This window comes from Tachypleus tridentatus, chromosome 8, assembly GCF_004210375.1.
Source record: "Tachypleus tridentatus isolate NWPU-2018 chromosome 8, ASM421037v1, whole genome shotgun sequence".
In the NCBI taxonomy this organism is placed as follows: Eukaryota; Metazoa; Arthropoda; class Merostomata; order Xiphosura; family Limulidae; genus Tachypleus; species Tachypleus tridentatus.
Genome location: NC_134832.1, coordinates 1,844,881 through 1,871,647, shown reverse-complemented (window position 1 = coordinate 1,871,647; position 26,767 = coordinate 1,844,881). Strand labels below are relative to the sequence as shown.

Genomic DNA, 26,767 nt, shown 5'->3' with positions numbered 1-26,767 from the left:
TAGGTTGAAGATGAAGGATCAGATCAGGAAAATGAAGACAAGGGAAAACTAAAACCTAATTCTGGAAATGGCTGTGATTTACCTAACTACAAATGGACCCAAACACTATCAGAAATTGAGGTAATTGTTATTTTTTCTAAAACTCGACAACCTTACTCCTCTCCTATTTTGTTCCTTTTTTTAATTTGTTGGAAAGTGACAGTTAACAACATTATTAAATGTAGTCATTAAACAGCTTTCAGTTGTTTTTATTTGTAGCCAGAGCAATACCTGAGCTGAATTTCCTGAATAAGGAAAAAAATTGTCAGTAAGAAGAAAGAAAACTTTAGGACAATGAAACTTGCATACACAACTTGAATATAATAATAAAGTAAATTGCAAACAATAATTTATAAGGATAATAGTTTATTTTGGAGGAAATACACTACATATTTGAATAGTAGCATAGTATTTTGTCCCAAAATAAACCACTTCTTTATACTTAAATTTACTTTATACTTGTTTACCAATTTATTATTATACTAGTATAATTCCAGAGTCATGTGTACTGTCATATATAGTTATATAAATACCTTTAAAATGTTTTAACAGACTTAAATGTGGACAGTTTTTGTTTGCATTACACGTTAATCAAGAAAAAGATAAAATGGCAAATAAACAAAGGTTAGGAAATCACTTAAATTCATAAAATAATAGGTACAAATATATATAATGTAGAAAGACTTACAGAAGTGATTTAAGCTGAATTTATTACAAGGTTTACCTGGCTTGAAGTGAACAACTAAAGCCTATTTAAGTTTATTTCTATTGAATATCAAATTTAAGTGCAATCTTTTAACAGAAATTGTAAACTAAAAACCTTTAATAATCATATCAGTGAAAATTGAGACATTATCTGTGTGTATTCCAATAAACAAGGTTCTGGAAGTATTTATAAAATATTTTGTATATCTTCCACTGATTTTCCCCTTTGGAATGAAATATAGCTTGATTTTTTTATTTATTTTTTATTTATTTTTTTTACAAGTTTCACATGACAACTAGAAAATAACTAATTATGTGATAAAATGTTTATTTATTCCTATGTGTAACACCTTTTATTGTAAAGAAGCTTCAAAGGTAACTGTTACATCTGTGACATTATTGATATATTTGCAAGATTGTGTTAAAATCACAATAATCAATATGGAAAAAGTAAAAATTCTGGAAGAATATACTAATGACATTTTATATATAGATAACAAAAAATTGTATCTATATCATATGTTTCTGTGTGGGCAGAGTGATATGTGTTCTGTTGTATATTTCTACTACATGAACTTTTCTGAATGGTTTAGTTTGCTATCTTTGGTTGTTTATTAACAGGAAACATGAAATAAAGCTTACATATAAAATGTAGTGGATTCTAACTTTTGGTAGTTTATACTAGTTTATGAAGTTTCTTAAATGTAATAATAAAGTTCTAACCAATAAACTAGTGATTTCCTGAACACACCAATTTTGAAACTCTGTACAATTTTCACAGGTCCATTTAATTAATAGGACTGAAACTTTTATGATTTATTGAATATACACCATACACATATGTTAAAATACAGAGTGATCAAAATTACTTAAGACTAATGGCAAAATAAAATAAAATATATTGTGCAGCAATATACATAATTGATTTTCTTTTGTCATAATATGCACTTTAGTTCTAGGATTTCCTAATTTTTTTATAATATGATGAAAGTAATGTTTAGACAAGAATTGCAATGAATTCTTTATTATACATTTATGATAGTAAGTGTTTCTATGTTATTGAAAATGTATTTAAAATGTATGATTTGTGTAAACTGTTTTCTTAACTTTTTTTGTTATAACAGCTGAAAGTCCCACTTCATGTGAACTTCAAAGTGAAAGCCAGAGATGTCATTATTGAATTTGGTAAAAAGGTGAAGCACTTGTATGATTCCATATTATTAATCTCACCTTCTGTCTGTTGGTTTATAAAACAAGTTTTTATGTTTAAGAACCTCTTTTTTTTTAATCTTTTTTTCAATTGCAATTCAAGTAAAAATTATTTTTTAAAATAGTTTTGATTTCTGACTTGTATGTGATAGTATATTTATTTATGTAAATAAACATTTGTTAAAGGAAACTATTCACATTTGCTAAGTTCTTTTTAGCATGTGTTGAATAAAATGTAATCTCATTAATTCATATTTATAACTTGTTTTAGGTAAGATTGATTCATACTTATTAAAAGTTTCTAAAAAATTAGTGTTGAATTATTTAAAATCAACTTTTATGTTTAAAATGATAAACAATTTTTTACTGAAAAGTTTTGGAAAATTAACTCTTTCTAGATGGATCATGGGTCAAAGGCCATGTCATCATGTTTGTTGACTTGCATTCAAAATTTTATTGAAGTATTATTTCATAACTTTCTCAGTAAGTCTTGTAATCAAACTGTAGGATATAATTCAGATTTTAGTTATTCATTAATTAATTTTTTAATCAAAATTAAATATTGAAATAATGCATTTAAATGTCAATACTTGTGATGTCAAAATACTAAGTCTGCAGGTTTGTATGAATTAGGAACTCATGATACCAATATTGACAAGCTAGAATATAAAATAAGAACCTCTTTTTTTTTCTTTTTTTTTGTATGTGTTGAGATATAGCTTATGTACTGAATTAAGCACAGCAGTCCTGTTCACCTCTTTCCATCTTTGGAAATGGTCTCTTATGTTTATTTACTTGAGTATGTAGTGTGACTAATCATGACAACATAGAATGTCTTTGTAGTGGTTTTCTCAGCCATTGTAATGTGTTAAAAGGCCACCTCATTACTTAAACCAGTATTTCAAGAAGGTAGGTTGTGTCTGTAGCCTGCTTGAAATTTCATATTTTATTAGACCAAAATACATCTTAGTTACTATGCTTTATAAATTATAGTGGAATTCTGTGGTATTTATGAAGCAATTTATGATCTTCTGATTATTCAGTTGTATATATAAAATTTTATAAAAAAAAAAAAAAATTGTGTTCTCTATATGAAAAAATTTTCAAAGCTTAGTAAGCAACGATAAGCAGCAAGTGAGTGCAAAGGTCATAACTAGAAAAGATAATTATTTGTTTTAATTCATTATTTATTGTTTTATGTTTTAAGAAAAGCAAATTTTAGCACTTTTTGTAAAATCTGTCAATCTGTATACATATGTATTATAATTGAAGTGTGAGTTTATGTTACAAAATACTAGTCCACTAAACCACAGCTAAGATAGATCACTTTTTTAAAGACTAAAGGTCAGTTTTATATTATTGTAGACAGTGGCATGAGTGCATATGTGCTGCATTATTGTAACATTTTTATTGTTAGCCAGCTACAGATTGAATTTTGGTCAATACAATAAAATTAATAAATATATAATGTCATGGGACTTGAGCTATTTTGTCTAAACATTTATGTTTTCATGTTAGTCTGCTGTTATTCTAAGATGAAGGAAGCATAATTTTTATATGAAATTTTTAAAATTTCATAATTTTGTATGGTGGTTCTTAGATTGGTGAATTATAGTAAACCCATACAGAGATTTGTAAGTGAAAATAATACATAAAATGTAAAGATTTTTCTTAATAAATGTTTGATATCTATCTGGCTGTTATAAAGATTTCATACATGAAATATGAAAACAATTTAATGCATGAATAAAAGTATTTTTAACCTTAAAAATTACTTTGTTAGATATTCAACATGCAAAAAAAAAAAAAAGTGTTACATAACAAATATGTGTCTTAATAAATAAAAATTGATATTTTGTGTATTAAAGCATTGTAAAAATTTATAATATGCTTATTAATTTAAAAGTTATAGCATAAAAACTATATGAGCACATAATGGTTATGAGTTTGGTTCCAGGGACCTAGCTCATGCTGAAAAAATTAGGTATTTTAAGCAAATACCTTCAGTATATTGTTACATATCACATTAAAATATGGTTAAAAGTTAAGAAGCCATATTAAAATCCAATGGTCAGGAAACTATTTTAAAATGGAATGAAAAATGAATAGCTTTTGGCTTTGGGCATTTATGAAAGAATAACATACTTTCTTTGGGACAAGCCAACAGCTATTTTTTTTTCCTTTTGTATTACATAGTTTAGTATGAACTACTTTTTCTTTGAGTGGCTCAGTTTGTTTTTTATGTTTAATCTTTTCCATAATATTTTAATCAGAAAGTCCATTCAGGACTCTGTTTTTTATCACAAATAAATTTTTCATTGGTTATATTGAAAACTGTATATGATGTATGTCTATGTATGTGAAAATCAGCTGCTGTGTTGAGCATTAGTTCTCAGATTTTTATAATTAAACTGTGAAAAGTTAGAAAATTAAAAGACTTCTAAGGATGTGGATATAATTTAAAATCAGATATTTTTGCCAAGGAAATAATGTATAATTTTTGATAACTGATTTCTCTTTGGTGGTATATCAAAATATCTTAATGTATCACCCACTGGTAAAACATAGCATAGAAAGTAGTGTCCACTCTTCTTTGCTTGTATTAAGTGTCTTAACAATTAAAAGGGAAATTATATTCTAAAATAAATGATTGAGTAGTTACAAAAAAATATAACAATGACTAATATCTGTCATTCTCTTTGTAGGACTATGTTAATACCATAGTTTGTGATCAGTAAATCACTGAAGCTCATCATACCAAATATTTTTGAAATATTTCTTATTTCAGAAACTGTTCCAGGTCAAACTAAGTTGGGTTAACTTCTTTTTTGTTTTTCTTTTGTGGAAAATTGTGAGAATAACATCAACAGGAGTTTACATCATTGAAAAAAATATTAATTTGCGTGTTTAGTTATTTCCTATTGCTCAAAGAAAATAATACTGAGGAATGATCATTTTTGTTTAAAATTACAGTGCTCTTATAAAATTCTAACTGATAAATACACAGTAACATATACATATGTTAAATCAACTGCTATGTTAGTTTTTGGAAGCATACTTGCTTACAACTTTGACTTGCTACTTAAACTTCATAAAGTAAATTTCTTTACAGCATCTGAAAGTTGGACTCAAAGGTCATCCACCAATAATAGATGGTGAGCTTGTTAATGCTGTAAAAGTTGAAGAATGCTGCTGGGTATTGGAAGATAGCAAGACTATAGCCATGACATTAGAAAAGGTAGGTATTGTAAAATAAAAATTATTTATAATTTAAAGTAATTTGGTTATTTGTATGACTTTTGATCAATTTTTTTTTTTAAACATAATGTTAAGTGAGTACTCAACTAGCTCTTGGTACTTTTATTCCTCCAGTTTTGCTTAAACATAGTTTTTGGTTGTTAAATTTTGCTATTATAAACATATATATTATAATATATTCATTAATTTGTTAATGCTTCTTAGGTACACAAAATATGAGTAACATTGTTTTAGAGTATTATATCTTTGAGAAATATAATCATAAAGTTAACAGTCTTCTTAGTATTTAGGTAACTGATCAGTGTATCAGTTGAACATGGAGGATATGGTGCATTGTTTAGTATTATATTGTGAATTGCACAAGTTGAAAAATTTTTCATTAACTGTATGCCCTAACTGTTTCATTGGCCATTTTATTCTCTTTGATATAGTACTTTTAGAAAAGGGGGTGTATCTGATTTTAAACTTTACAGAGCAGATAAAATACCATTTAACATTAAATTTTTCCTCAAATGTTATAGTTTCCTTTTTAATATACTCTCTCTCCTGATTTATCTTAAACATAAAATAAACAGTAACAATTCTTGGTCTTTATAATTATTTTGTTTTATCTTTTTGTGCTCTAAGATTTGTGTGAATATGTTAGTTTTGATGATTTATTCTAAGATGTCATTGGTTAATTCAAATTCATGGGTTAAGAATTTTAAATTTACTTAAACTATTAACTACTGAATTAGTGGTGAAGTATGGAATGAAGAAGTGACATTTTGTTTTTCTTTCCCTGCTGATACTTAGTAAAATACTTTCATGTGAAATAATGTTGCCATTTTTTTCAGTATGTTTCAATAGTTGTCAAACATTTTAAATTGAAAAAAAGTCCTGAACAGATAGGTTTTCACTAGAATATAAAGAAGAAATACTGAATGTTTTTTGAAGAATAAAGAAGAGTATGTTTACATTGGCATTGTAAATGCTTGTTCCTAAGTTTACAATTTTGTTTTTTGTGGTGTAAAAATTTTTATTTATTGAAACCATCATACATAGAAATAATAACACATGAAATGGCTTCTAAATATTGTGTTGTTTGTATGAAGCCTTTGTCTGTTAATGGAGACTGTAAAAGGTTATGGAATGTGTGAGGGTTTCACTTCATTATCAGTGTAGTGGATTGTCAGAGACAACATGCAGCATATTATGTTTAATGCCAAAGAAATTGTCACAACACTGCCAAGATATAGTAAACAATTGGAAAATGGTTTGTTCATCAACAGTAAAATATAATTTCACAGTAAGCAACAATAGTAATCTATTAAATGAAAATACTGCTGAAACAATGATTTTGTTAAAATCTACTGATATTGGAGATCAACAGAAGATTCTAAATACTTGGCTAGATCTGAATCTGACTGAACATGACTTAAGAATCCATTAGTAGCTACTACATTCCAAAATATAAATGTTAGGTGAAAACAAAATTGATATAAATGAAATGAAAGATTCCATAAACATTTTAAGTATGATTAAATATCATTAATACAAAGTAAACATGCAGAAGATAGAAAGATAATGGAAAACGATTTGGAAAGTTTGAAGGTTAATACTGAAAACAGTTTATTATCAGTAACAGTATGAATGAAGAAGAAACATTAAAAATATACACCTAATAGTACGACAAGGTAATGAGAAACTAATAGGTATTCTGTGTCTGAGGAGTTTAGTATACAAGATTATAATAAAAGATCAAATAGTAATGGCTCATAGAATACTTGTCCATAATAATAAAAATATAGTACCTATAATTGTTAGATTCAAAAGTGTTTTGCATAACAAAAAATGTCTGAATAGTATAAAGAAAGGGATTAAAAATGTCAAACCCAACAGAATATGGTAGAAGACAGAGTTTATATCAATGAAAATCTGATAGCTGCTAATAAAGAATTGTTTTGGAAGACAAGAATTTCAAAAGAAAAACAGTATAAATTTATTTGTACAAAAATAATGTGTTTGTAAAGAAATCAGAAACTGAAAGTGTAATAAAAATTAGAATTGAATTGTACTTTTGAAAATTCGTAATTTGCTGTAATCTGTGGATGTTAATCTTGGAAATAGTGGATGTACTGATAAAGTGTATAAAAGTATAAATTTATAAATGTTTCACACAAGCTAGAACATATTGAAGGTGATATTTTGAATTTGTTACATATTAATATTACTTGCAATAAGCAAGATTGTACAATTGCTGGTGAAGTTTTGATATTGTTAGATATATTAATAATCACAGAGACATTTCTAAATGAAATAAATTTCAAAATTATAATTTGGAAGATAATGAAAAACATTTATACATGTAGAAATGATATAGGCTGAGGAAGAGTTTTAACTTTTTTATAAAAAATATATCTGTAGAAATAGTAAAAATAAGTGTGAAAGATGCAGAAATATTATCATTTTTGAAGTAAATTATTATAATGTTTTTATTAATTCCAGTTAACAGACTTCCAATTACAGTTTTAATCTTTATATTTTAAATTTGGAAATATTTCTGAATGAATTAAAACACTAAACATAGTATATCTTGGTGACATAAATGTCAGCATTAAATAAAAAGTAATGAAAATGGTAGTTTGATCAATGACTGCTGAAACCTGTTATATTTTAATGGATTTCAATAAAATATAAATGTTAACCAGTTCAGAATGAAGAAGTGAAAAGCTGGTTAAATCTTGTTTAGATCTTTTGTGTACAAAACTTACAGCTGTGAATGTAAAAATTTATGTCATCAAGGAAGAAAATATATTCTATGATGACTGGTTAATTTAAAAAGCAGTTTAACCCTAGTCCATGTCATCATGTTTATTGACTTTCATTCAAAATTTTATTGAACTATTATGCATTTATGTTAAGTTTGGTATCAAATTGTAGATCACAGTTCAAATTTTAGTACTGTGTGTGTGTGTATTAGTTAATTTCTTAATTCAAAAATAAATATGAAAAGAAAGCATCTAAATATTGATTTTTGTCAGTCATGTGAGGCATTTACAGTGTCTAAATATTCAGTCTGTAGTTTTGTATAACTTAAAAACTAAAATTATGGACACTTAACAGGCTAAAATATAAGATCCTCATATCTTTTCATGTATAATAAAATATAGTAATATAATAAATTTAATGGAGATATATACATATAAATATGTAACATTATGAGACTTTAAGCTATTTAGACTAAACATTTGTATTTTCATGTTCTAATTTGTCATCATTCTAGGATGAAAAAGTATAGTTTGTATTTATTTATTTCCCTATTTTTTTATGTTGGTTACAAGGTGGATCAAATTGACAGGCTCCATGTAGTTAGGGTAGAGAAAATAACAGACAAAATATCTTACTGAAGACAAATGTTTGAAATGTATTTAGAGGGTTTTAGAGATTACCCAAATAATTCATGAGACTTGAGAGACAAAGATTAGTTTTTAATCATTACAAGAAAATCATTTCACATTTAGACTTAGTAATAAAGTAGCTCTACATTGACAAATAGATACTTAATAAATGTACTTCATTAAGATTTCTGATTTTTTTTTTCCACAAAAGCTTGCAATATTTAATAAAAGACTACCAGATTTTGTGGAGATACACATGCTGCATCACATGTTATACTATAAATATTTAATGTGTATACAGTGTGTATCCAATTCGTGTGTTAAAGATAGTAAAGCAAACTATGTGAAAAATTTTTAATGATTAACAAAATTAGAATAAATAGTTTTATAAATTATTTAAACAGCTGTAATTAGAAAAAGTTTTTAATATTAAAAGATCCAGAGATAATGTATAAAAACTGGTTTGTGTTAAATGAAATTGAATTTGAAAATACATTTCAGGTTAAAATAAACTAGAATACATAGTGTAAACCTTAGACAGATTATGTTATTTTAGAGTTAATAAGAGAAATATGCCTCAAATATAAATGTGAGAATAGTGAAACAAATGAAGCAGTTTACAAAGTAAAGAGAAATTTTGTAATATGTTTTATAAGAAAGGCAGAAAGTAGAATTATTATTAAATGACAAAATTTCCTGGCATTCAAGATAATATGAAAGAAACTTGGAAATGCATTAATGAATTAGTAGTAATCTTATCAGTGATGATTCCACTTGAAGAAAAAATAAAGCAAAATTTTATCAATACAAATGTAAGTACTACAGATTTAACAGATAACTTTAATAGAAAGTTTACAAATAAGGTAACTACTGTAAAAAATAATCATGATAATTAAAGTTATTTCTTTTCTACATGAAACATTTATTGTCTTCAGTGTGTAATCTTGCAGACTAATACAATTTATGTTCCTCCAATAGCAGAAGAAGAAATTATTAATATAGTAATTTAATGGATATTAACAAAGGACCAGAAATAAATATTATGCAATTAACATACATAAAACCATGTATTAATGTATCAGCAAAGGTGATGTGCCAATTAAATTTCACTTGTGAAAAAGTTGAAGTACATGATGGATGTAAAATATCAGTGACAAAATCTATATAATTATAGACAAAGTTTCATTTTACCTGTGATTTGAAAATAATCTGAAGGTGTGTGTGTTAAATGTTATTAAAAAACTAATAAAAAACAAGTGACAATATAGATTTATTAAAAATAAATTACTATTACTATACATTACTATTAGAAAAATTTTGAAATGATGTAAATTTACAATTAGATAAAAATCAAAAGGTACTTGTATTATTTCTTGAGTTAACTAGAGCTTTGGATACATTAAATCATAAAATGCTGCTGGGTGAGCCATAGGTAATGGAAAGTTATATAACTGGTTCATGAATTATTTGAGTGATATGTTGCAATAACAAGAATTGGAGAAATAATGTGTAATACAATTATAAAATGTGGCATTCCACAAGGATCTATTTTAGGGGCCCAGCATGGCCAAGTGGGTTAAGGCATTTGACTTGTAATATGAGGGTCGTGGGTTCCAATCCCCTTCTCACCAAACATGCTCGCTTTTTTAGCTGTGGGGGCATTATAATGTGATGGTCAATCCCACTATTTGTTGATAAAAGAGTAGCCCAGGAGTTTCCAGGGGGTGGTGATGACTAGCTGCCTTCCCTCTAGTCTTACACTGTCAAATTAGGGACGACTAGCATAGATAGCCCTCAAGTAGCTTTGCACACAATTCAAAAACAAACAAACAAAACATCTACTTTAGGTCCCCTACTGTTTAATTTATGTGTTGATAATATTGTAAATACAAGTCTAAAGACAAAAATATATGCAGATGATACAGCTCTAAATGTAATTCATTTTGAAGTGGAAGTTGACAAAAGATTTTTACAAGTTGATTTAAATAAATTAAGGCATTGGCTTAATATAAGTGAAATATATGTGAATACTGATATTTCACTCACAATATAAAATATTTAAAATTCTACTCATTCATGGGCAAAGATACAGTAATGAATATAAACATTTATTTGTAGATAATAAACAGTATTGTATTTCCAGGTTAACAAACTTTAACAAACCTTTGTTAACCTTAAGATGACCTTAGAAAGCCAAAACGTTGTCTGTTTTATTTTTTATTTTGGTAAAAGTGTTAATACCCATACCAGCCATTCTGAGATACATTTTTCCTTCAAGTGGGTTTCTGGTCATCATGGATTATTCTATTTGTTAATGTGTGTATGTAGAAAATGTTAATACTAAGATGTACTTAGGGCTAATTTTAGATAATGTTTTTAGTTTGTATGAACATATTTGCAATAAATTAAGACCTATTACAGCAAAATTATAAAGAATTAGTGTAAAAAATAATTTATATATCTTTAGCAGAACCTGTTATACATTATGTATTGGCAGTAAATGGTTGAACAAGTAACATCCACTTAAAAATTATATGTAATTTAGATGTTACATTGAGAAATGAAATAATAAGAAATCAGTTACTTGATTTAAATGCACTTTACAAACACACAGTTATATTGATTTCCTGTTACTGTTGAAATTATAAAGTACTGAAAAAAGTTATGTGGAAAATTAGTATTATAAGAATAATAACTATGTAACAGAAATAAAAAAAGTATAAATTCCATATACAGTGAACCAACTCTACAGGGAATTATGGAATGTAAATGCATTTGCAGTGACAAACAAACTGATTAATATTTCTTGAATGACACTGTAATGCATATAGGATTATCATCGTCATTAATTTACTTTTTTTTTTCTTTGTTATTGATACTATTGCTAGCTTGTGGTAAAAGTACAGTAGCATTACAGGACATAATTTTTTGTGTTATTTTCACTAAGTTATTGATTTCAGATAAACATTAATATAAGATAATGATCAAGATAACTTCTGATATCAATTTAGCCTTTTAATGTTCTGTTTATATTTATTAATATGTATAGAAATTATTGGTCACAATTACTAAGAAGTTTTACACAAGTTGATTAAGCTTTGTGGGATCTTTATTTTTGTATGCTTATTTTGATTGATATGTACATGTTGTATATGACAAAAGGAAGTGTTTTTCTTAAAAGAAACAAAATTATTACCTTTCAAGATCTCTTATTAAATAAAGTTATAATTGCTACGTAGTGTATGTGAAGACAGAGAATACATGGTTTTACATAGCTAAAAGAAAACTTATTTTAAAGTATCTTCACATAGTTAGAAGACAAAATTGTGTAAAGGTTTTAGTTAAGAAGTGTGAAGTGTGTTGTCCAGTTGTTAGTATATAAATTTCTAAACTGCAAAGAGAACTTTCAAAAGGAATTTCTTCAGTTAGTTTGAAATATGTTTGTTTAAAAATAGAGGTGTCATCTAAAAGAATTCCTGAAATTAAACTTATGTATGATATCTTGGAAGGTTGAAAAAATGAGATATTTAATTTTCACACTTTTTTATGCTAAATTTGCTTTTGTAACCTTAAACTATGTACGAGGCCTAGTTTTTAAAATGTGGTTGTGTTGAACTTTTTATTCACTTTTTATTCAAAAGACTCTAGTCCTGTACATGGTGAGAGGACCTCCCAGGGAAGGTTCTATTCTTCAGTTCACCTCCTCTGGGATCTAAACATCCACCCACGTTTTTGCAATGTGTGGCAACCCTTGAAGTGCAGGAGAAGATCCTGGTAGTTGAGGGGTCCAACCCTAACACACCACTTTGGTGTTGAATTCCTGTAGACAGATGGCCTTTGGGTGGTCCCCCTTCCTTTTTTCTTATGGATCCTCCAAATAAAAATTTAAATAAAATAGTAAAAAAACAGTCTGTAGGTAAATGACCACGTCTTGAAGTTTCTGAGCAGCAACCTTCAATATCTGTACCACCTGTTGTACCTCACTTACTTATCCTACATTCTCTTTCAGATAAACCTTTAGGGCAAATGTCCCCCTTTTTTATTCATAAGGGACTGGAGGGACTTGCTGGCTCTTCAAAGTCAGTAAAGAACCTTCGATCTGGTGACATATTGGTGGAAACATCCACATTTCAACACAGTGAGCTCCTCTTGAATTCAAAGGCAATTGGGGATATACCTATTGAGGTTACACCTCGTGCTACTTTAAATTCATCACGAGATGTTATTGTTGAGAGGGATTTGTTTCTCCACTCAAGAAGTTTCTGCAGTGAGGCATATCTCCACTCACAAAGATGGAATTACATTGCCGACCAATATTCTCGTTCTGACATTTACATCACCATGTTCACCTGCCACCATCAAGGCAGGCTATCTTAATTGCAGGGTATAGCCATACATTCCAAACCCTTTCCAATGTTTCCAGTGCCAGAGGTTCAGTCACTCAAAGATGTCATGTCGTGGTTCCCTGACATGTGCTCATTGTAGTGGCAAGGACCATGATACCTGTGAGTGTGAAATGGACCCTCATTGTGTCATTTGCAATGGCTCTCACCTGTTCTACTTTCGTTCTTGACCCAAATGGTTGGAAGAAAAAAAAAGGTGCAGCATTTGAAAACAATTCATAACATTACTTATCCTGAGGCTAGAAAATTGTTGTCCATCGCTTCATCTCAGACGTATGCTACTGCACTTCATTCCACAACTACACTGGGAGTGCAGACAGATCTCTCTGTACCTCCAAGAGAATTGTTCTCAAAACAAATGAAAAGTTTTTTGACCTCCATAGTTAAAGTTGAATAAACTTCTACACCCATCTCTGTCCCTTACATACATTTTAACAAATTCCAAGATCCACTTCCTTTGGTTCCAGGTACAGGCATTTCCTCTGATACATCTTTCTTCACCCACCCCATTCGTTCACGTCCACAGTCGCTGGAATCCTTTTCCATCACCAAAGATCTGTCCAGTTGACTCAGGGCAGGATCCATGGAGGTCGATAGATCTCCCTTGAATAAAGACAGTAAAGAAAAAACCTGTTCGTAAACAGAAGGGTTCTCTATCCAGTTTGCCTACACAAAAATGGCCATCTTGATACAATGGAACTGTCGAGGTTTACGTTCTAATCTGGATTACATCAAAACACTGATTGCTTCCTACCATTCTGTATATCTTTCCTTATAGGAAACATTTCTGAAACCTGCCGTTACAGTCACCATGCGGCAGTTTTCTTTGTACAGAAATGACAGGCTGTGTGATGGATGAGAGCATGGAGGTGTGGCACTGTTGGTTGATCAGCATGTGCCTACACTGTCTTTGCTACTCGACACACCCTTGGAGGCAGTAGCCATCCGTGTTTCCTTGGAAATTGTTCTCAAAACAAATGAAAAGTTTTTTGACCTCCATAGTTAAAGTTGAATAAACTTCTACACCCATCTCTGTCCCTTACATACATTTTAACAAATCTCAAGATCCACATCTTTTGGTTCTGGGTACAGGCATTTCCTCAGATACATCTTCTCCCACACCAAGATGCAAAACAATCATTCGTTTGTGTCCTCAGTCACTGAAATCCCCTTCCAACAATAAAGACCTGCCCATCGACCCAGGGGAGGATCCATGGAGATCTATATACTTCCCTCAAATAAGGACAGTAAGGAAAAAGAGACGTGGTCGTAAACAGAAGGGTTCTCCACCCAATTCGCTTACACATCATTAAAAATGGCTGCCTTGATACAATGGAACTGTAGAGGTTTATGTTTTAACCTGGATGACATCAAAACACTGATTACTTCCTACCATCCTGTAGGTCTTTCCCTACGAGAAACATTTCTGAAACCTGCCGATACAATCACTTTTTGGCAGTTTTCTTTGTACAGAAATGACAGGCTGTGTGATGGACAAGTGCATGGAGGGGTGGCATTTTTGGTTGACCAGCATGTGCCCACCCTGTCTTTATAACTCAACACACCCTTGGAGGCAATAGCCATTCGTGTTTCCTTGAGTCATACCGTCACTGTTTGTTCTCTCTACTTGTCCCCTGGAGAGACATACAATCAATCAGACCTTGATGTTCTCATTGAACAGTCGCCATCTCCCTTTTTAATTCTTGGGGACTTTAATGGACCTCATCCTCTCTGGGGATGTGCTGTTATTGATAGGAGGGGTCGCTCTGTAGAGCATATGCTCTCTGATCACAACCATTCTCTCTTCAATACTGGTTCTTCTACTTAATATCATGCACCCAGTCAGTCCGTTATTGTTATTGATCTCTCACTTTGCTCCCCTGCACTATTCTCCCATTTGTCTTGAAGGGTTGACAATAATCTTCAAGGCAGTGATCATTTTCCTATAATTTGAGAGACTGACCGTGGTTGATACCCTCCGATCCACGTGCCCCAGTGGAAGCTGGATCAAGCAAACTGGCCCTTTTTCACTGCTCTCGCAGAACTTGATCCTGCCATTGCCTGTTAGCCATCAATAGACAACTGTGTGGCAGCAATAACTAACAGTATTGTACAAGCAGCTGCTCAATGTATTTCTAAAACCTCAACATGTTTTCCACTATATCCTTGTACGTGGTGGAATCCTGCTTGCCACATGGCATAGAAGGCTCAAAAACGGGCCTGAGATACTTTTCGTGTGTATCCCACACTCTCGCAATGCGTTGCTTTCCAGCAGGCCCACGCACATGCTCAGTAGGTAAGATGTCAAAGCCAGAAGGAATCTTGGATTAAGTTCACAACCAGCATACTTTCTACCACCACTTCCAATGTCATATAGGACAAGATTCGAAAGGTTATTAGGCAATATAATTCTGTCCCTCTCTCAATCTTACTCTCTGATGGCCAGGAAGTATCTGATATCTGGAGCATTGCCGATACTCTAGGAGAAAGCTTTTGCCGGGTATCTAGCACTTCTGCTTCTTCTACCACCTTTTTAGCCATCAAGAATCTTACAGAGTAATCACTTCTTTCCTTTTGAGCTAATTGTCTCTATGACTATAATGTTCCCTTTACACTGGTGGAACTGAAACTGGCGCTTCATTAGTCTTGCAGTACATCAGTTGGATCAGATGATGTGCACTATGATATGCTGTACCATTTATTCCTGCTTATCTTGCTATTCTCCTAATTGTTTTTAACCAGATCTGGCAGGAGAATGTTCTTCTTGATGCCTGGTCCAGGCTGTTGTCCTACCTTTTTCTAAGCCTGGGAAGGATCCCAGGATCACATAGAAGTTAAGCAGTACTCAAACTACACTATTTATACTGACTCGCTTAGTTCTCTACTGACCCTGGAATTGCTTTACATTGGTTCACACCGTGTTCTCACCGATATTCAAAACTGACTGGCCCATTTCTCTCTGACAACTACTTCTTTCCAGTTTTTCTGGATACTGGACTACATTGGTATTTGCGGGAATGAGCTCGTAGACACTGCAGCTAAATCTATCTGTTCTGGCATTATAAATGCTGTGCCTATTCTATACATGGGCTAGGGTCCTGTATTTAGGGCTCGGCTCTGTGCCAGCTGGCAGTTGACTTGGAGTGAGCAACATGAAAACAAGCTTTTCCACATAAAACTCAATATTGGACTTTGGCCGTCTTGCTTCCCTAAGGATCAGAAGGAGGTAGTTGTTCAAACTGGATTACGCATTGGTCACAGTTTTTTAACTCAGTGTTTTCTTTTATCTGGAACTGATGCACCAGTGTGTAGTCTGTGTAACACTCAGATCACAGTAAGCCACATTTAACTTTCTTGTCGTTGTTATGACACTTAACAATAGCACCAGTTTAAACATGTTCTGTCCCAAGGTTATGTTGTGTCCATAACATTAGAAAGTGTTATTGGTGATGGTGACACTCTCCACCTTGGTAAAGTTTATAGTTTTTTAATTTATGCATTAAACTTTTTTTAATGTGGTTTCCTTTTAAGAATCACAGTCTCTCTAGTTCAATTTGAAATTAGAAAATGGCTGTAACATTAAGTAACTCAACACCAGGACTGGAAAGGCCAACTTCAGGTGACTAACGCTGCTGTTTGAACTACCCGTCAGTCATCTTGGAGAGTTATTATTAAAATTTTGCTATACGTCTTTTAAAACTTTTATTTCTTTACTTTTTGAAAATGGCCATGATGTCACATAACTCAGAACCAGGACTGGAAAGGCCAACTTCAGGTGACTGATGGAGATTTTTGTACTTACCTTTTAGTCTTCCTGGCAGGTTATGATACTTGCTATTATGCTACAGAAAGTCCTTTACGACTTCTCTTAATGTAGTTTTTTCTTAACATTGTAGACTAGGTGTAAACATTGGTTTTATGCTATTTATGTTTTGTTTTTCCTTAATTTCCTTTTATGAATTTTACTACATTTACTTTAATTTTACCTTTTTACTGGATGTTTGGTGCAGATAGCCTTGCTGCTTTGTACCATAAAACACTAAATCAACCAACCAATCAAAAGGCATAAGACGGACTTACAGGAGTATTTTGTTTTTTGATATAACAATTTCTATATGTTCCTGGATATTCAGGTAAATAGGTTTTGCTATAGTAGTGATGTTTCTACAAGTAAAAAAAATGGAATACTTAAAAGATGAAAAATGAACATTTTCAGTCTTTTCCACAAACGAAGTTTTACACAACTGTTTTATTATTTTATTGTTTCTACAACTAGAAGTGTATGATAATTAATAAAGAAAGGTAAATGAATATTATAATTTAATTGGTACAAATTTGTGGAAACAGTGACGATATTTTTAGGTCTCACTAAAATTATTTTTGTTGTAGTGTATTGATATTGTTTGAGCGCAGTAAACAATTTAGCACATATATATTGTTAAGATTATTGTGAAAATAATTATTGATCACTGATTGATAAGAACTGTATTATTAGGGTTTTTTTATTACATTTAATAATCATTGTATCTTGTACATCAGTGGTGCACAAAGTCTGGCCTGCAATGTCCAACAAGAAAGTCAAACATAGAGAGTTTGCGCCTGCGCAAAGATCAAGTGCTATAGAAGAATATGCATTAGATTAGAAACTGGATGGTTCCATATTTGTGTCGAGCAATAAAGAAAATTTAATAAGCAAATTTTGTTAATGCATAGGCATTTAATCATTGGCACAATGACCTAATATTTCCGTAATTACGGAATCTCACACGTTCCAATTGTTCTTCGAGATTTACTTACGAGCCCTATTTTGATATTATTTCTTAACAAAAATGGCAGCTAATCGTAAAAGAAAAGTTGGCGACGAAAACCGGCAGTTTCATGATGATTGGACTGCACAATACTGTTTTGTTTAACAACAGAAGAACATGATTTGTCTGCTGTGTCATTCGACAGTAGCAGTGGCGAAGGTATCCAATAGATAAAGGGTCATTATGAGTCGAAGCATAAAGATTTCCACAACGTTGTCGGTGAAGAACGAACAGCTCGAATTGAATCTCTGCAGCGGTCGCTGAATCACCAGCAGAACATTTTCTCAAAGCAGTCAGCAGATTTAGGTGCAGCATGTGAGATCAGTTACGATATTTTGTTGATGATAGCGAAATATGGCCAACCGTTCCCTGATTTTGTCAAGCAATGTATGATTACTGCATTGGAAAAGTTGTGTCCGGAAGCAATTCGCATGCTACAGACGGTGGCTTTGAATTGTATGACAGTTCAATGAAGAATTTCACATGTCTCAGCAGACGTGTCAAGACAGCTTACAAATAAAGCAGCCAACTTTGTCTACTTCTCTTTGGCAGCAGACGAGTCGACTGACATCAGTTCAACAGCACAGCTACTAGTTTTTGTTCGTGGTGTGTCGTCATCGTTTGATATCACAGAGGAACTAATCGGCATGGGTTCCATGAAGGATCAGATAACTGGGTCTGCTCTATTTGAGGAGACAGTACGACTGTGTAGTAGTGTTTCATTGGATTTTACGAAACTGGTAAGTGTGACAACTGATGGAGCACCAGCCATGACCAGAGAAAGTAGCGGACTGGTAGCACTGATGATGAAGCATCGAGGAAAGCAGAACAGACAGTTGGTGAAGTTGCACTGTATTATTCACCAACAGAACCTGTGCAGTAAAGAACTTCAGGCACTGATGGCATTAGTGATGAAAACCATTAATTTCATCAAATCACGAGGGCTCAATCACCATCAGTTTCGAAGTCTTCTTGAAGAAATTGATTCAGACTATGGTGACCTTGTGTATCACTGTGAAGTACGCTGGCTGAGTCGAGGGAAGATGCTCAGAAGATTCTGGGAGTTGATTGATGAGGTGATAGAATTCCTCAGAAGCAAGAACAAAGACACAGAAGTGGTTTTCATGACTGATCCAGCATGGCAAGCTGATTTGACCTTTCTGGTCGACATGACACAACACTTGAATGATCTGAATTTGAAGTTGCAAAGCAAAAATCAGCTTGTCTGTCAGCTTGCAAATCATGTCTCAGCTTTCAGGACAAAGTTGTAGTTGTTCTGGCAGCATCAGGCAACTTCGTGCACTTTCCAACTTTTCAGTCACAGCTGCAGAAGAATCAGGACATTGACACACAAGTTTATGTTGGGAAACTAGATACCTTGATTCAATCCTTCAACTAGCAGTTTCATGACTTTGACCATTGCAGATTGTTGATGAAACTTTTTGCTGATTCGTTCAGTGTGTCAGTGGATAACTTGTCAGCAGAATATCAGCTTGAACTTACTGATCTCCAGGCATCTGATGAACTGCGTGTTATTTACCGAGAAAGCAGTTTGCTTGACTTTTACAAAACGTTGCCTGAAACATTTACTAATCTGAAAGAGATCGCACTTGTTCACACCAGCATGTTTGGCAGCACATACTGCTGTGAACAGGCTTTATCACATATGAAACTGAATAAAAACAACACTCGCAATCAGCCAATTGATGATCATCTGGAAACAGTCTTGCGTTTTCAACATCAAACATGAAGCCTGACATTTTTAAGCTCATAGATGACATGCAGCACCATCCATCGCACTGACTGTTAATGTTATAAATAATTCTTACATATTTCATATTTTGTTGTAGTTTGATAAAGAAATATTAACAAATCCTTATAAACATGCTTATTCCAGGTGAATAAGATGGAATGGTGGTCTAAACTGGTAACTACTGATCCAGAAATAAACACTAGGAAAGTAAATCCTGAGCCTTCCAAGGTAATGTATAACATCTCTGTCATTTTCAGCTACCTGATATTTCTGGTAATTTAAGATCTTGAATATGTTTTAATGATGTATTCACAATAAAAGCAAGACAGGCAACCAACTGTTAACATTTTTTTGGTTTTTTCCATACTTCCTCTATTTTTATCTAGAATCTAACTAGCTCTACATATGTCGAATTTTGGATTCTATTATGTATGAAGTAAATTGTAATTAATTTCAGTATTTAGAAAAACAAGGTTAGAGCTACAACATCTCTCTAGATTTTTTTAAACACCAATTAATCTTTTTCCAACATTGGGTGTATTTAACAGCTATTGACCACTAAATGGTCATAAAATGAAATCATAAATGGAATATCTATAAACTTGTGACCCATGTCCATGTACAAGTAACATTACACTATGCAATACAAATTTTGTTCCTGGATAGTATGTGTTATTTCTTAATTGTTTATGTTGTAAAAGTACAGAAAATGTCTATTTCCTTCAAACTTTGCTTTTGTGACCAGAATAATGAAATTTAGAAATTAACCTATTTTCTGTGTAAAAATGGGCAAATTTGCACATTTTCATTTACATAAGGTCTGAATAAAACAACATATGAATCAAGATTTACATGTATTTACACTATAGTTATACAAAATTGTTTAGAAGTGAGTAGTTTTTTCGAGATTTGCGACTGTAATGTAAATCACTTTCACTTATCAGCCCCCAAATATAGTCTCCCATCATTTTTTTTTTTTTTTGTTATATGCTCCTTGGTAGCAGTGTTCAAAGTCCAGTATATCTTGGTGGAAGTGCTCGCCTTGCTCCTCTGAGTATGCTCCCATGTTCTCTTTAAATTTATCAAGGATATGGACTTTCAGGCTGCTTTCTCTCTAGCAGAGTGGGTACAGGGAGCTCATAGCAGTGTGCCACTGGGGTGATAGATAATGGAAGGTCTGGATACATGATAACAGATACATTCTTGCCAACTTGATGTTTGGAAGGGTCTACCATGCAGAAGTAGCAATTGCTTGAGTGGTCAGTAGGTTCACACCTATTTCTTGGAATAGCAAACTTCATGGCTCTCTCTTCCCCTCTGTATCATCCTACAAAAGAGCAAAGTTAAAATTATTGTTTTGAAGAATACGTTTATTTCACCCACAACTAATGTGTAAGAGGTTCATGCAAAAATATTTTTTTTCTATACTATTGGAAATTTAAAAAAAGATATTTAAATTGTATAATATAAAATCTTACTATTCAGAGAAGCAAAAATTATCTGTCTTACCTTCTAGAGTTTTTTGCGGTGCTCGCAGGTAAAATGAGGTGCCCAGGGTTTGTCTTGATCGCCAACATGCATGCCGAAATATCCCTTTGTAGGCTTCACACATTTTAGCAGATGCTGTTACAGAGTATTTTTTGCTCTTGTCGTGATAAATTGGCCACGTCCATAACATAATGCGTCTATAGAATGCTTTCCCCTTCTTGATGTCATCTCTAATAACATCAGATAGGTCTGTGTGTTCACTTAGGCAGCTAGAACTAAACTGAAGTGGTGAATGATGAGCCCCTGCATATATATTACTATGGAAAGTTCTAGAAAATTCTTTATCAGTTGCTCAGCACTGAATGTACCTGGAATTTTCTGGAAAATGGGTAAATTTGAAAATTTCATTACCCAGGTCACAAAAGCAAAGTTTGAAGAGAAAAATAGGTCTTTTTCATTTAATTCAGGCATAAGCAATTGGGAAATAACACTTTCTGCCCATGAACAAAAATAAAATAAAATTTTGATACATAGGACTACTTGTGAAAGCTAAAGAAAGTGTGAACTAGATGAGAAAAAATAAGTTATGAATAAAGTATGTTGTATCAAAACAAGAAACACCTTGTCTGTTTGTGAGACTGGATTCATTGGGTTTACACACAAAACTGTGAAGCTATCATTGCACAAATTTGTATTTATCAAATGTACATTCACAGAATTTGACAAGCTTTTAGTAACATTTAGATTTTGTAAACTTTTAAAAATGTAGGGTTTTAATAACTTATTTCCATTAAAACTTTTTCTGTGACTTCTTGAAGTTTTTACTTAATTAGTCAAGTAAACTTTATTAAAAAAATATTTTTAATAAGAATAAAAATATTTTGCATTAGCATCAGTTTTCTTTTAATTTTATGATTTTTTTCTGTACTTTGCAGTACATGAGCAAGTTTATTCATCATCACAACAGGAACACATCAGCAGATTCTTGTACATCACTGTATTACATTTAAAAGAAAAAAATATGTGCACTCAGATTTATAGCTAAATAGACCTTGTCTGGTTTTTTTCCAAACTTCTTTGTTCAGACCAAAAATTATGTAATTTTTGAGTATGAATTTCAGAACACAAAATATATCAGTGACTGGAGTAAAATACCCCAAAAATTCTGTTACTGCCAGGAGAAATAGTTATGTTTACACATCAGTCATTTCTTCTTGACTAACATTTGTTGTCTTCAGATTCAAAAGAAAAGTTGCAAGCATGAAGTACAGGGTGTTTGGAAAGACACTGTGCACTTATATATTTATTAACAGACATGTTGCAATATAGTATACAGGAGGTAAATATGAATGATAATTATGAACAATGTTGAAAGTGACCCCTGTTGGCATCAATACAGGCCTGGATCCTTCTTATTTTGTTTTAAAACACCACTATCAGTTGCTGGCTTGAAATAGACTAAATAGACATATGATTACAAAACTGCACAGTGACTTTCCAAACACCCTGTATAAAAGGAAAATAAAACAACTCTCTATTGGTGATAATCATATGTACAAAAGTAAAACTTTCTCTTGGTTATAAAACATGTATAAAAGAAAAACTTTCTGTTGGTTGTAAAAATATGTACAAATGAAAACATCTTTCTGTTGGCTATAAACATTTGCATGAAATAAGTGAAAAATAGATAATTTTGAATTCCATTGTGGGTTTGAAAGAAATATTGATATCTCAGCAAATGGGGAAGGTATAAAATTATTAATTTTGCATTGTTATCTTCAGCTCATGTTTATGTTAGGCCTGTAGGTATTATACAAACTAAAAGGGAAAAGTTAAAAATACTTCTTGTGACAGCAGAAAAAAAGTGACAGTTGTTTTTAATACTTCATTTTGAAACAAATAAATTAAAACATAGCTAATATAAAAACTATGTAAACTGTATTATGATTCTCATTTTATTAACGTGCATTTAAAATAGTTATTTAATTAAATTTTAATTCCAACACTGTAAAAGTATACGAATGCCATACACAGAGGGTTAAAATGAGTTGAATGTTAAGAGTGAAACATCGCTACTTTTATGAAGTGCAAAAGAAAGTGAACCACTGAGGAATCATGTGCATGTAATATCTGCATTGTGAGTACACCTGATAAACAAAACCATAGCCACATTCTATGTGGAGTGTTGCTTAGCTCTTATTTAGCTTTGTCTAACATTAGTGAACAGAACATAGATACCTTACATGTTTGAATACAGTTGCTGAATTCTGTGAGGTGGATAAACAGTCTCGTGTGTTAGAGGGCCCCAGTTACTCCCACACTCCATTGCTTTAAGTAATTTGTTGCTTGTACACATCATTGTTTAACTCAGGATAGGAGTTGACACATCAGAAATTTCCTGATTTCTTTTAGTTCTCTTTATTTTACCAGTCTTCTCACATTATTGTTGAAACATTATGTGGTAAATATGTGAGGAGTATGAATACAGTGGATGAAATGGTATATTGTACAGAGAATAGTTAGCATTATTAGTTAAACACGATTACATTGTCGTTTTTATGTCGTGTGATACTAGCTGCAATAAATCTGGTTACTTTAAATACTCATAAGTTATAAAACTAGTTTTGATATTTGTTTTTTTATGTTGAATACATTTCAGATTCTTCAGATTGTTGATTTAAAAATTTCAAGATGCAATGTAATAGAAAATAAATACTTTGTTTTCAATTATGTGTTTGTTAAATTAAAAGATTTCATTCAGTGGTTCTAAACTTAAAATGATTTAATGCAAGAGTACTGATAATACATTTATGGAAGAAGTGATGAGAGATTACAAGTTATACAAACACAAGACTGGATAAATATAATACATACTTGGGCACTTCTAAGCTCTTGTAGAATAGTAAAATTGGTAAACAAGAATGTAGCCATGCTATGTTCATATGTTCTTTATCTAAAACAGTGATAAAGAAAATATGTGATACATTGTCAGTTGTCATGTTCAATTAGTGAATTTTACAGGTATGATAATTTGACAGTTGTCTGTTTCATCAATATTAAACTAGATAAAGTACTGATGTATTAACTGCATTTTTTTAACAGCTCTCTGACCTAGATGGTGAAACCAGGGGAATGGTTGAAAAGATGATGTATGACCAGAGACAGAAAGAACTAGGTTTACCAACCTCTGATGATCAGAAAAAACAAGATGTCTTGAATAAGTAAATAATATTTTTGTAATCATCCAGCTATAAATTATTATATGTTAAGTATTATACTGGTAGCAAAGGTTAAGTGCTGAACTTAAGTATAATGCTGTAAATCAGATTATGGAGTTCCCTAATTTACCATCCATTTACCTGGTGCAATAGTACCTTTGCTATGCACATTATTAAATAACACTTTCATATTGTATTAGCTTCTCATTATTTTCCTACTGGCTTCATTGATTTATTAAGCTGTAATTTAGTGACATTAAAATCAAACTGTTTGATTGTTTGTCCATTTAAGTTTGGACTTTCAGTGATCTACCAAATATCATTGAAATTGTGTAACTAGTTCATCACAGAAACTTGTATGAATTATAATTCTAGGGAATGTAGCATTTTCAGTTTTATTTTTGAACCCTTTAAGGTGACATAGGGGTGCCATCAGACTTTTACATTATCACTGTAAATGTACTAAACCATACTGTAATAAACATACTATTATATTTAAAAAGTTTCTACTATGTTGTTTCTGGTAAAAATTTCATAAAACTTGGTTTTGTAGATGTATAATGTTTAGTTTATAATGTTTGTGTCTGTCTGTGAAATTTTGGTAAAAGAAAAAATGCTTTCTTTTGTTGCAAACTGTGTTGTTTTTTTTCATAGAGCATATATCCAGACACTTTTAAGTTGCTTTTATGTTCACTAAAATAACTATTTTCATACTCTATTTTACTCATTGAAGCTATTGACATAAATTACACAAACAGAAAGATAAACAAAGATGTATATGTGACTAGTGACATAACCTTTCCAAATAATGGAATAATTTGTTATTTTGGCACAAGTATTTTTACTCAGTATCAATTTAAATGAAAGAGTAGTTTGTTTTCCATAAATTATAACTATTGTACTTGTGTGTATGATCTTTGAATATATGAAACTTAAGATTCTATCACCTGAATAGTTTGCCACTACAGGCCTTGCCACTTAGTTGTCAAATGTTTGTGCATCTCTTTTTAATATTTGTAATCAATAAATACTACAAAATGACAGCTAAATATTTGTGAGTTAATAGTTAAGAGTTATTATTATTATTACTTCTACTACTAAAATGTTTACACTGGACAGGCAGGTGTGCACTTGATAACTGAAAGGTACTCTGTAATTCAGTTATGGTTAAGTGTGTATAATGCATTTGGTCTCTAATGTAGGTAATCTAGAAATTTGTGCTGTTGTGCAACTTCTGTTTTGCTTAACAATAGTGTGTTATAGATGTAACAATCATTTTTTTATTTATTATTTTACCCCCTGCTGACATTACTGCATTTCTTGTCTAGTGAGTATGGTGTTTACTTTCTCTTTCAACTACTTTATTGAAATGTACTGAAATGCTGACCAGCATGAGTATGATTCTAGCCTAGTTGTTTTGTTTTGTGTTGCTTTTCATTTCACGCATGAACTTTAATCTTTTCATTTACTTTTTGTATTTGATTCATTCTTGCTACTTTTCAACATCATTGAACCTAGTAGCAAAGAATTAATTAATAGTTGGTACAACTAAATATTTGCTTCTCTAAAGTGTATCTTGAATGTGCTACCATATTCATTTTTACTGCCTTTCTACTGCAAAATTTATAAATTATAATTATGGAAAAGTGCTTTCTGAGTGTGTTTAGAAGTAATCCTAGACATCTACACATTATCCTAGATTGAAGCAAGGGGTCTTACAAGAGACCACCAAGGGATCTTACCAGACATGTTAAAAACTGTTTATTTTCTTGATCATATTCCTGAGAATAAGAGATTGTTGCAGCTAGAAGAAACCATGGCTGCTGAAACTTAACCTCAGCTGACGTTCTTTCACATAGAGAAGTGTAGGATGATAGTGATCAGTTTGGATGACTTGAAACCAAGTGGAATGGTCACTGTTGGAGCTACTAGGTGTTAGTTGACTAGCTCAAGTATTACCAAGCATTTGTTAGGTTCAATTCATTTGTGATACTAGAACGAGCACAAGTCTTTTAAGAAAGTGAAATACTTAGAACACATTTAGTGCCCCAGGTTCACACTGTGTGTGATAATAGTGCATGTCTCAGTGTTCATGCAGTTTTATGTTGCTTACCTGACTGCATTTATAAATCTTCTGAATTATGAAAGATTCAGATGACCTTGATTGTTTCTTGGCCATACAGTTGTAGAAATACAGGTAGAAGATATCTGTGTACGTACCACTTACATGATGGTGCTAGTGTGAATAAGGCTATCCCACTAGTATTTAACTCTATGTATTGGAGGGATGGGTCTCTGGTGTCTCTTGATTTTTGTTCTCTCAGTGTAAATATTTGAAATGCATGAAACATAACTGTAATATTCATTAACAGTTATTTTACCAGTTACAGTTGTCACCACAGAAACTGATAAAAATTTGTTGGTGACCTATGACATGTGTTAAAGATGAGGATATATCTGGTTAAACAACAGTACTTTTGTTCACCTTGAATGAAATCAATTCATA

General features: G+C 31.5%; 1 protein-coding gene across 1 annotated transcript in view; it reads left to right on the top strand.

Annotated features, from left to right (window-relative positions):
* Positions 1–26,767, top strand: part of LOC143258410 (nuclear migration protein nudC-like) — a 67,240-nt gene that overhangs the window by 36,186 nt on the left and 4,287 nt on the right. The window contains 5 exon segments of the mRNA XM_076517313.1: positions 4–120; positions 1,869–1,937; positions 5,066–5,191; positions 19,700–19,783; positions 24,146–24,264. Of these exon segments, the coding sequence (XP_076373428.1) occupies positions 4–120; positions 1,869–1,937; positions 5,066–5,191; positions 19,700–19,783; positions 24,146–24,264 (515 nt within the window).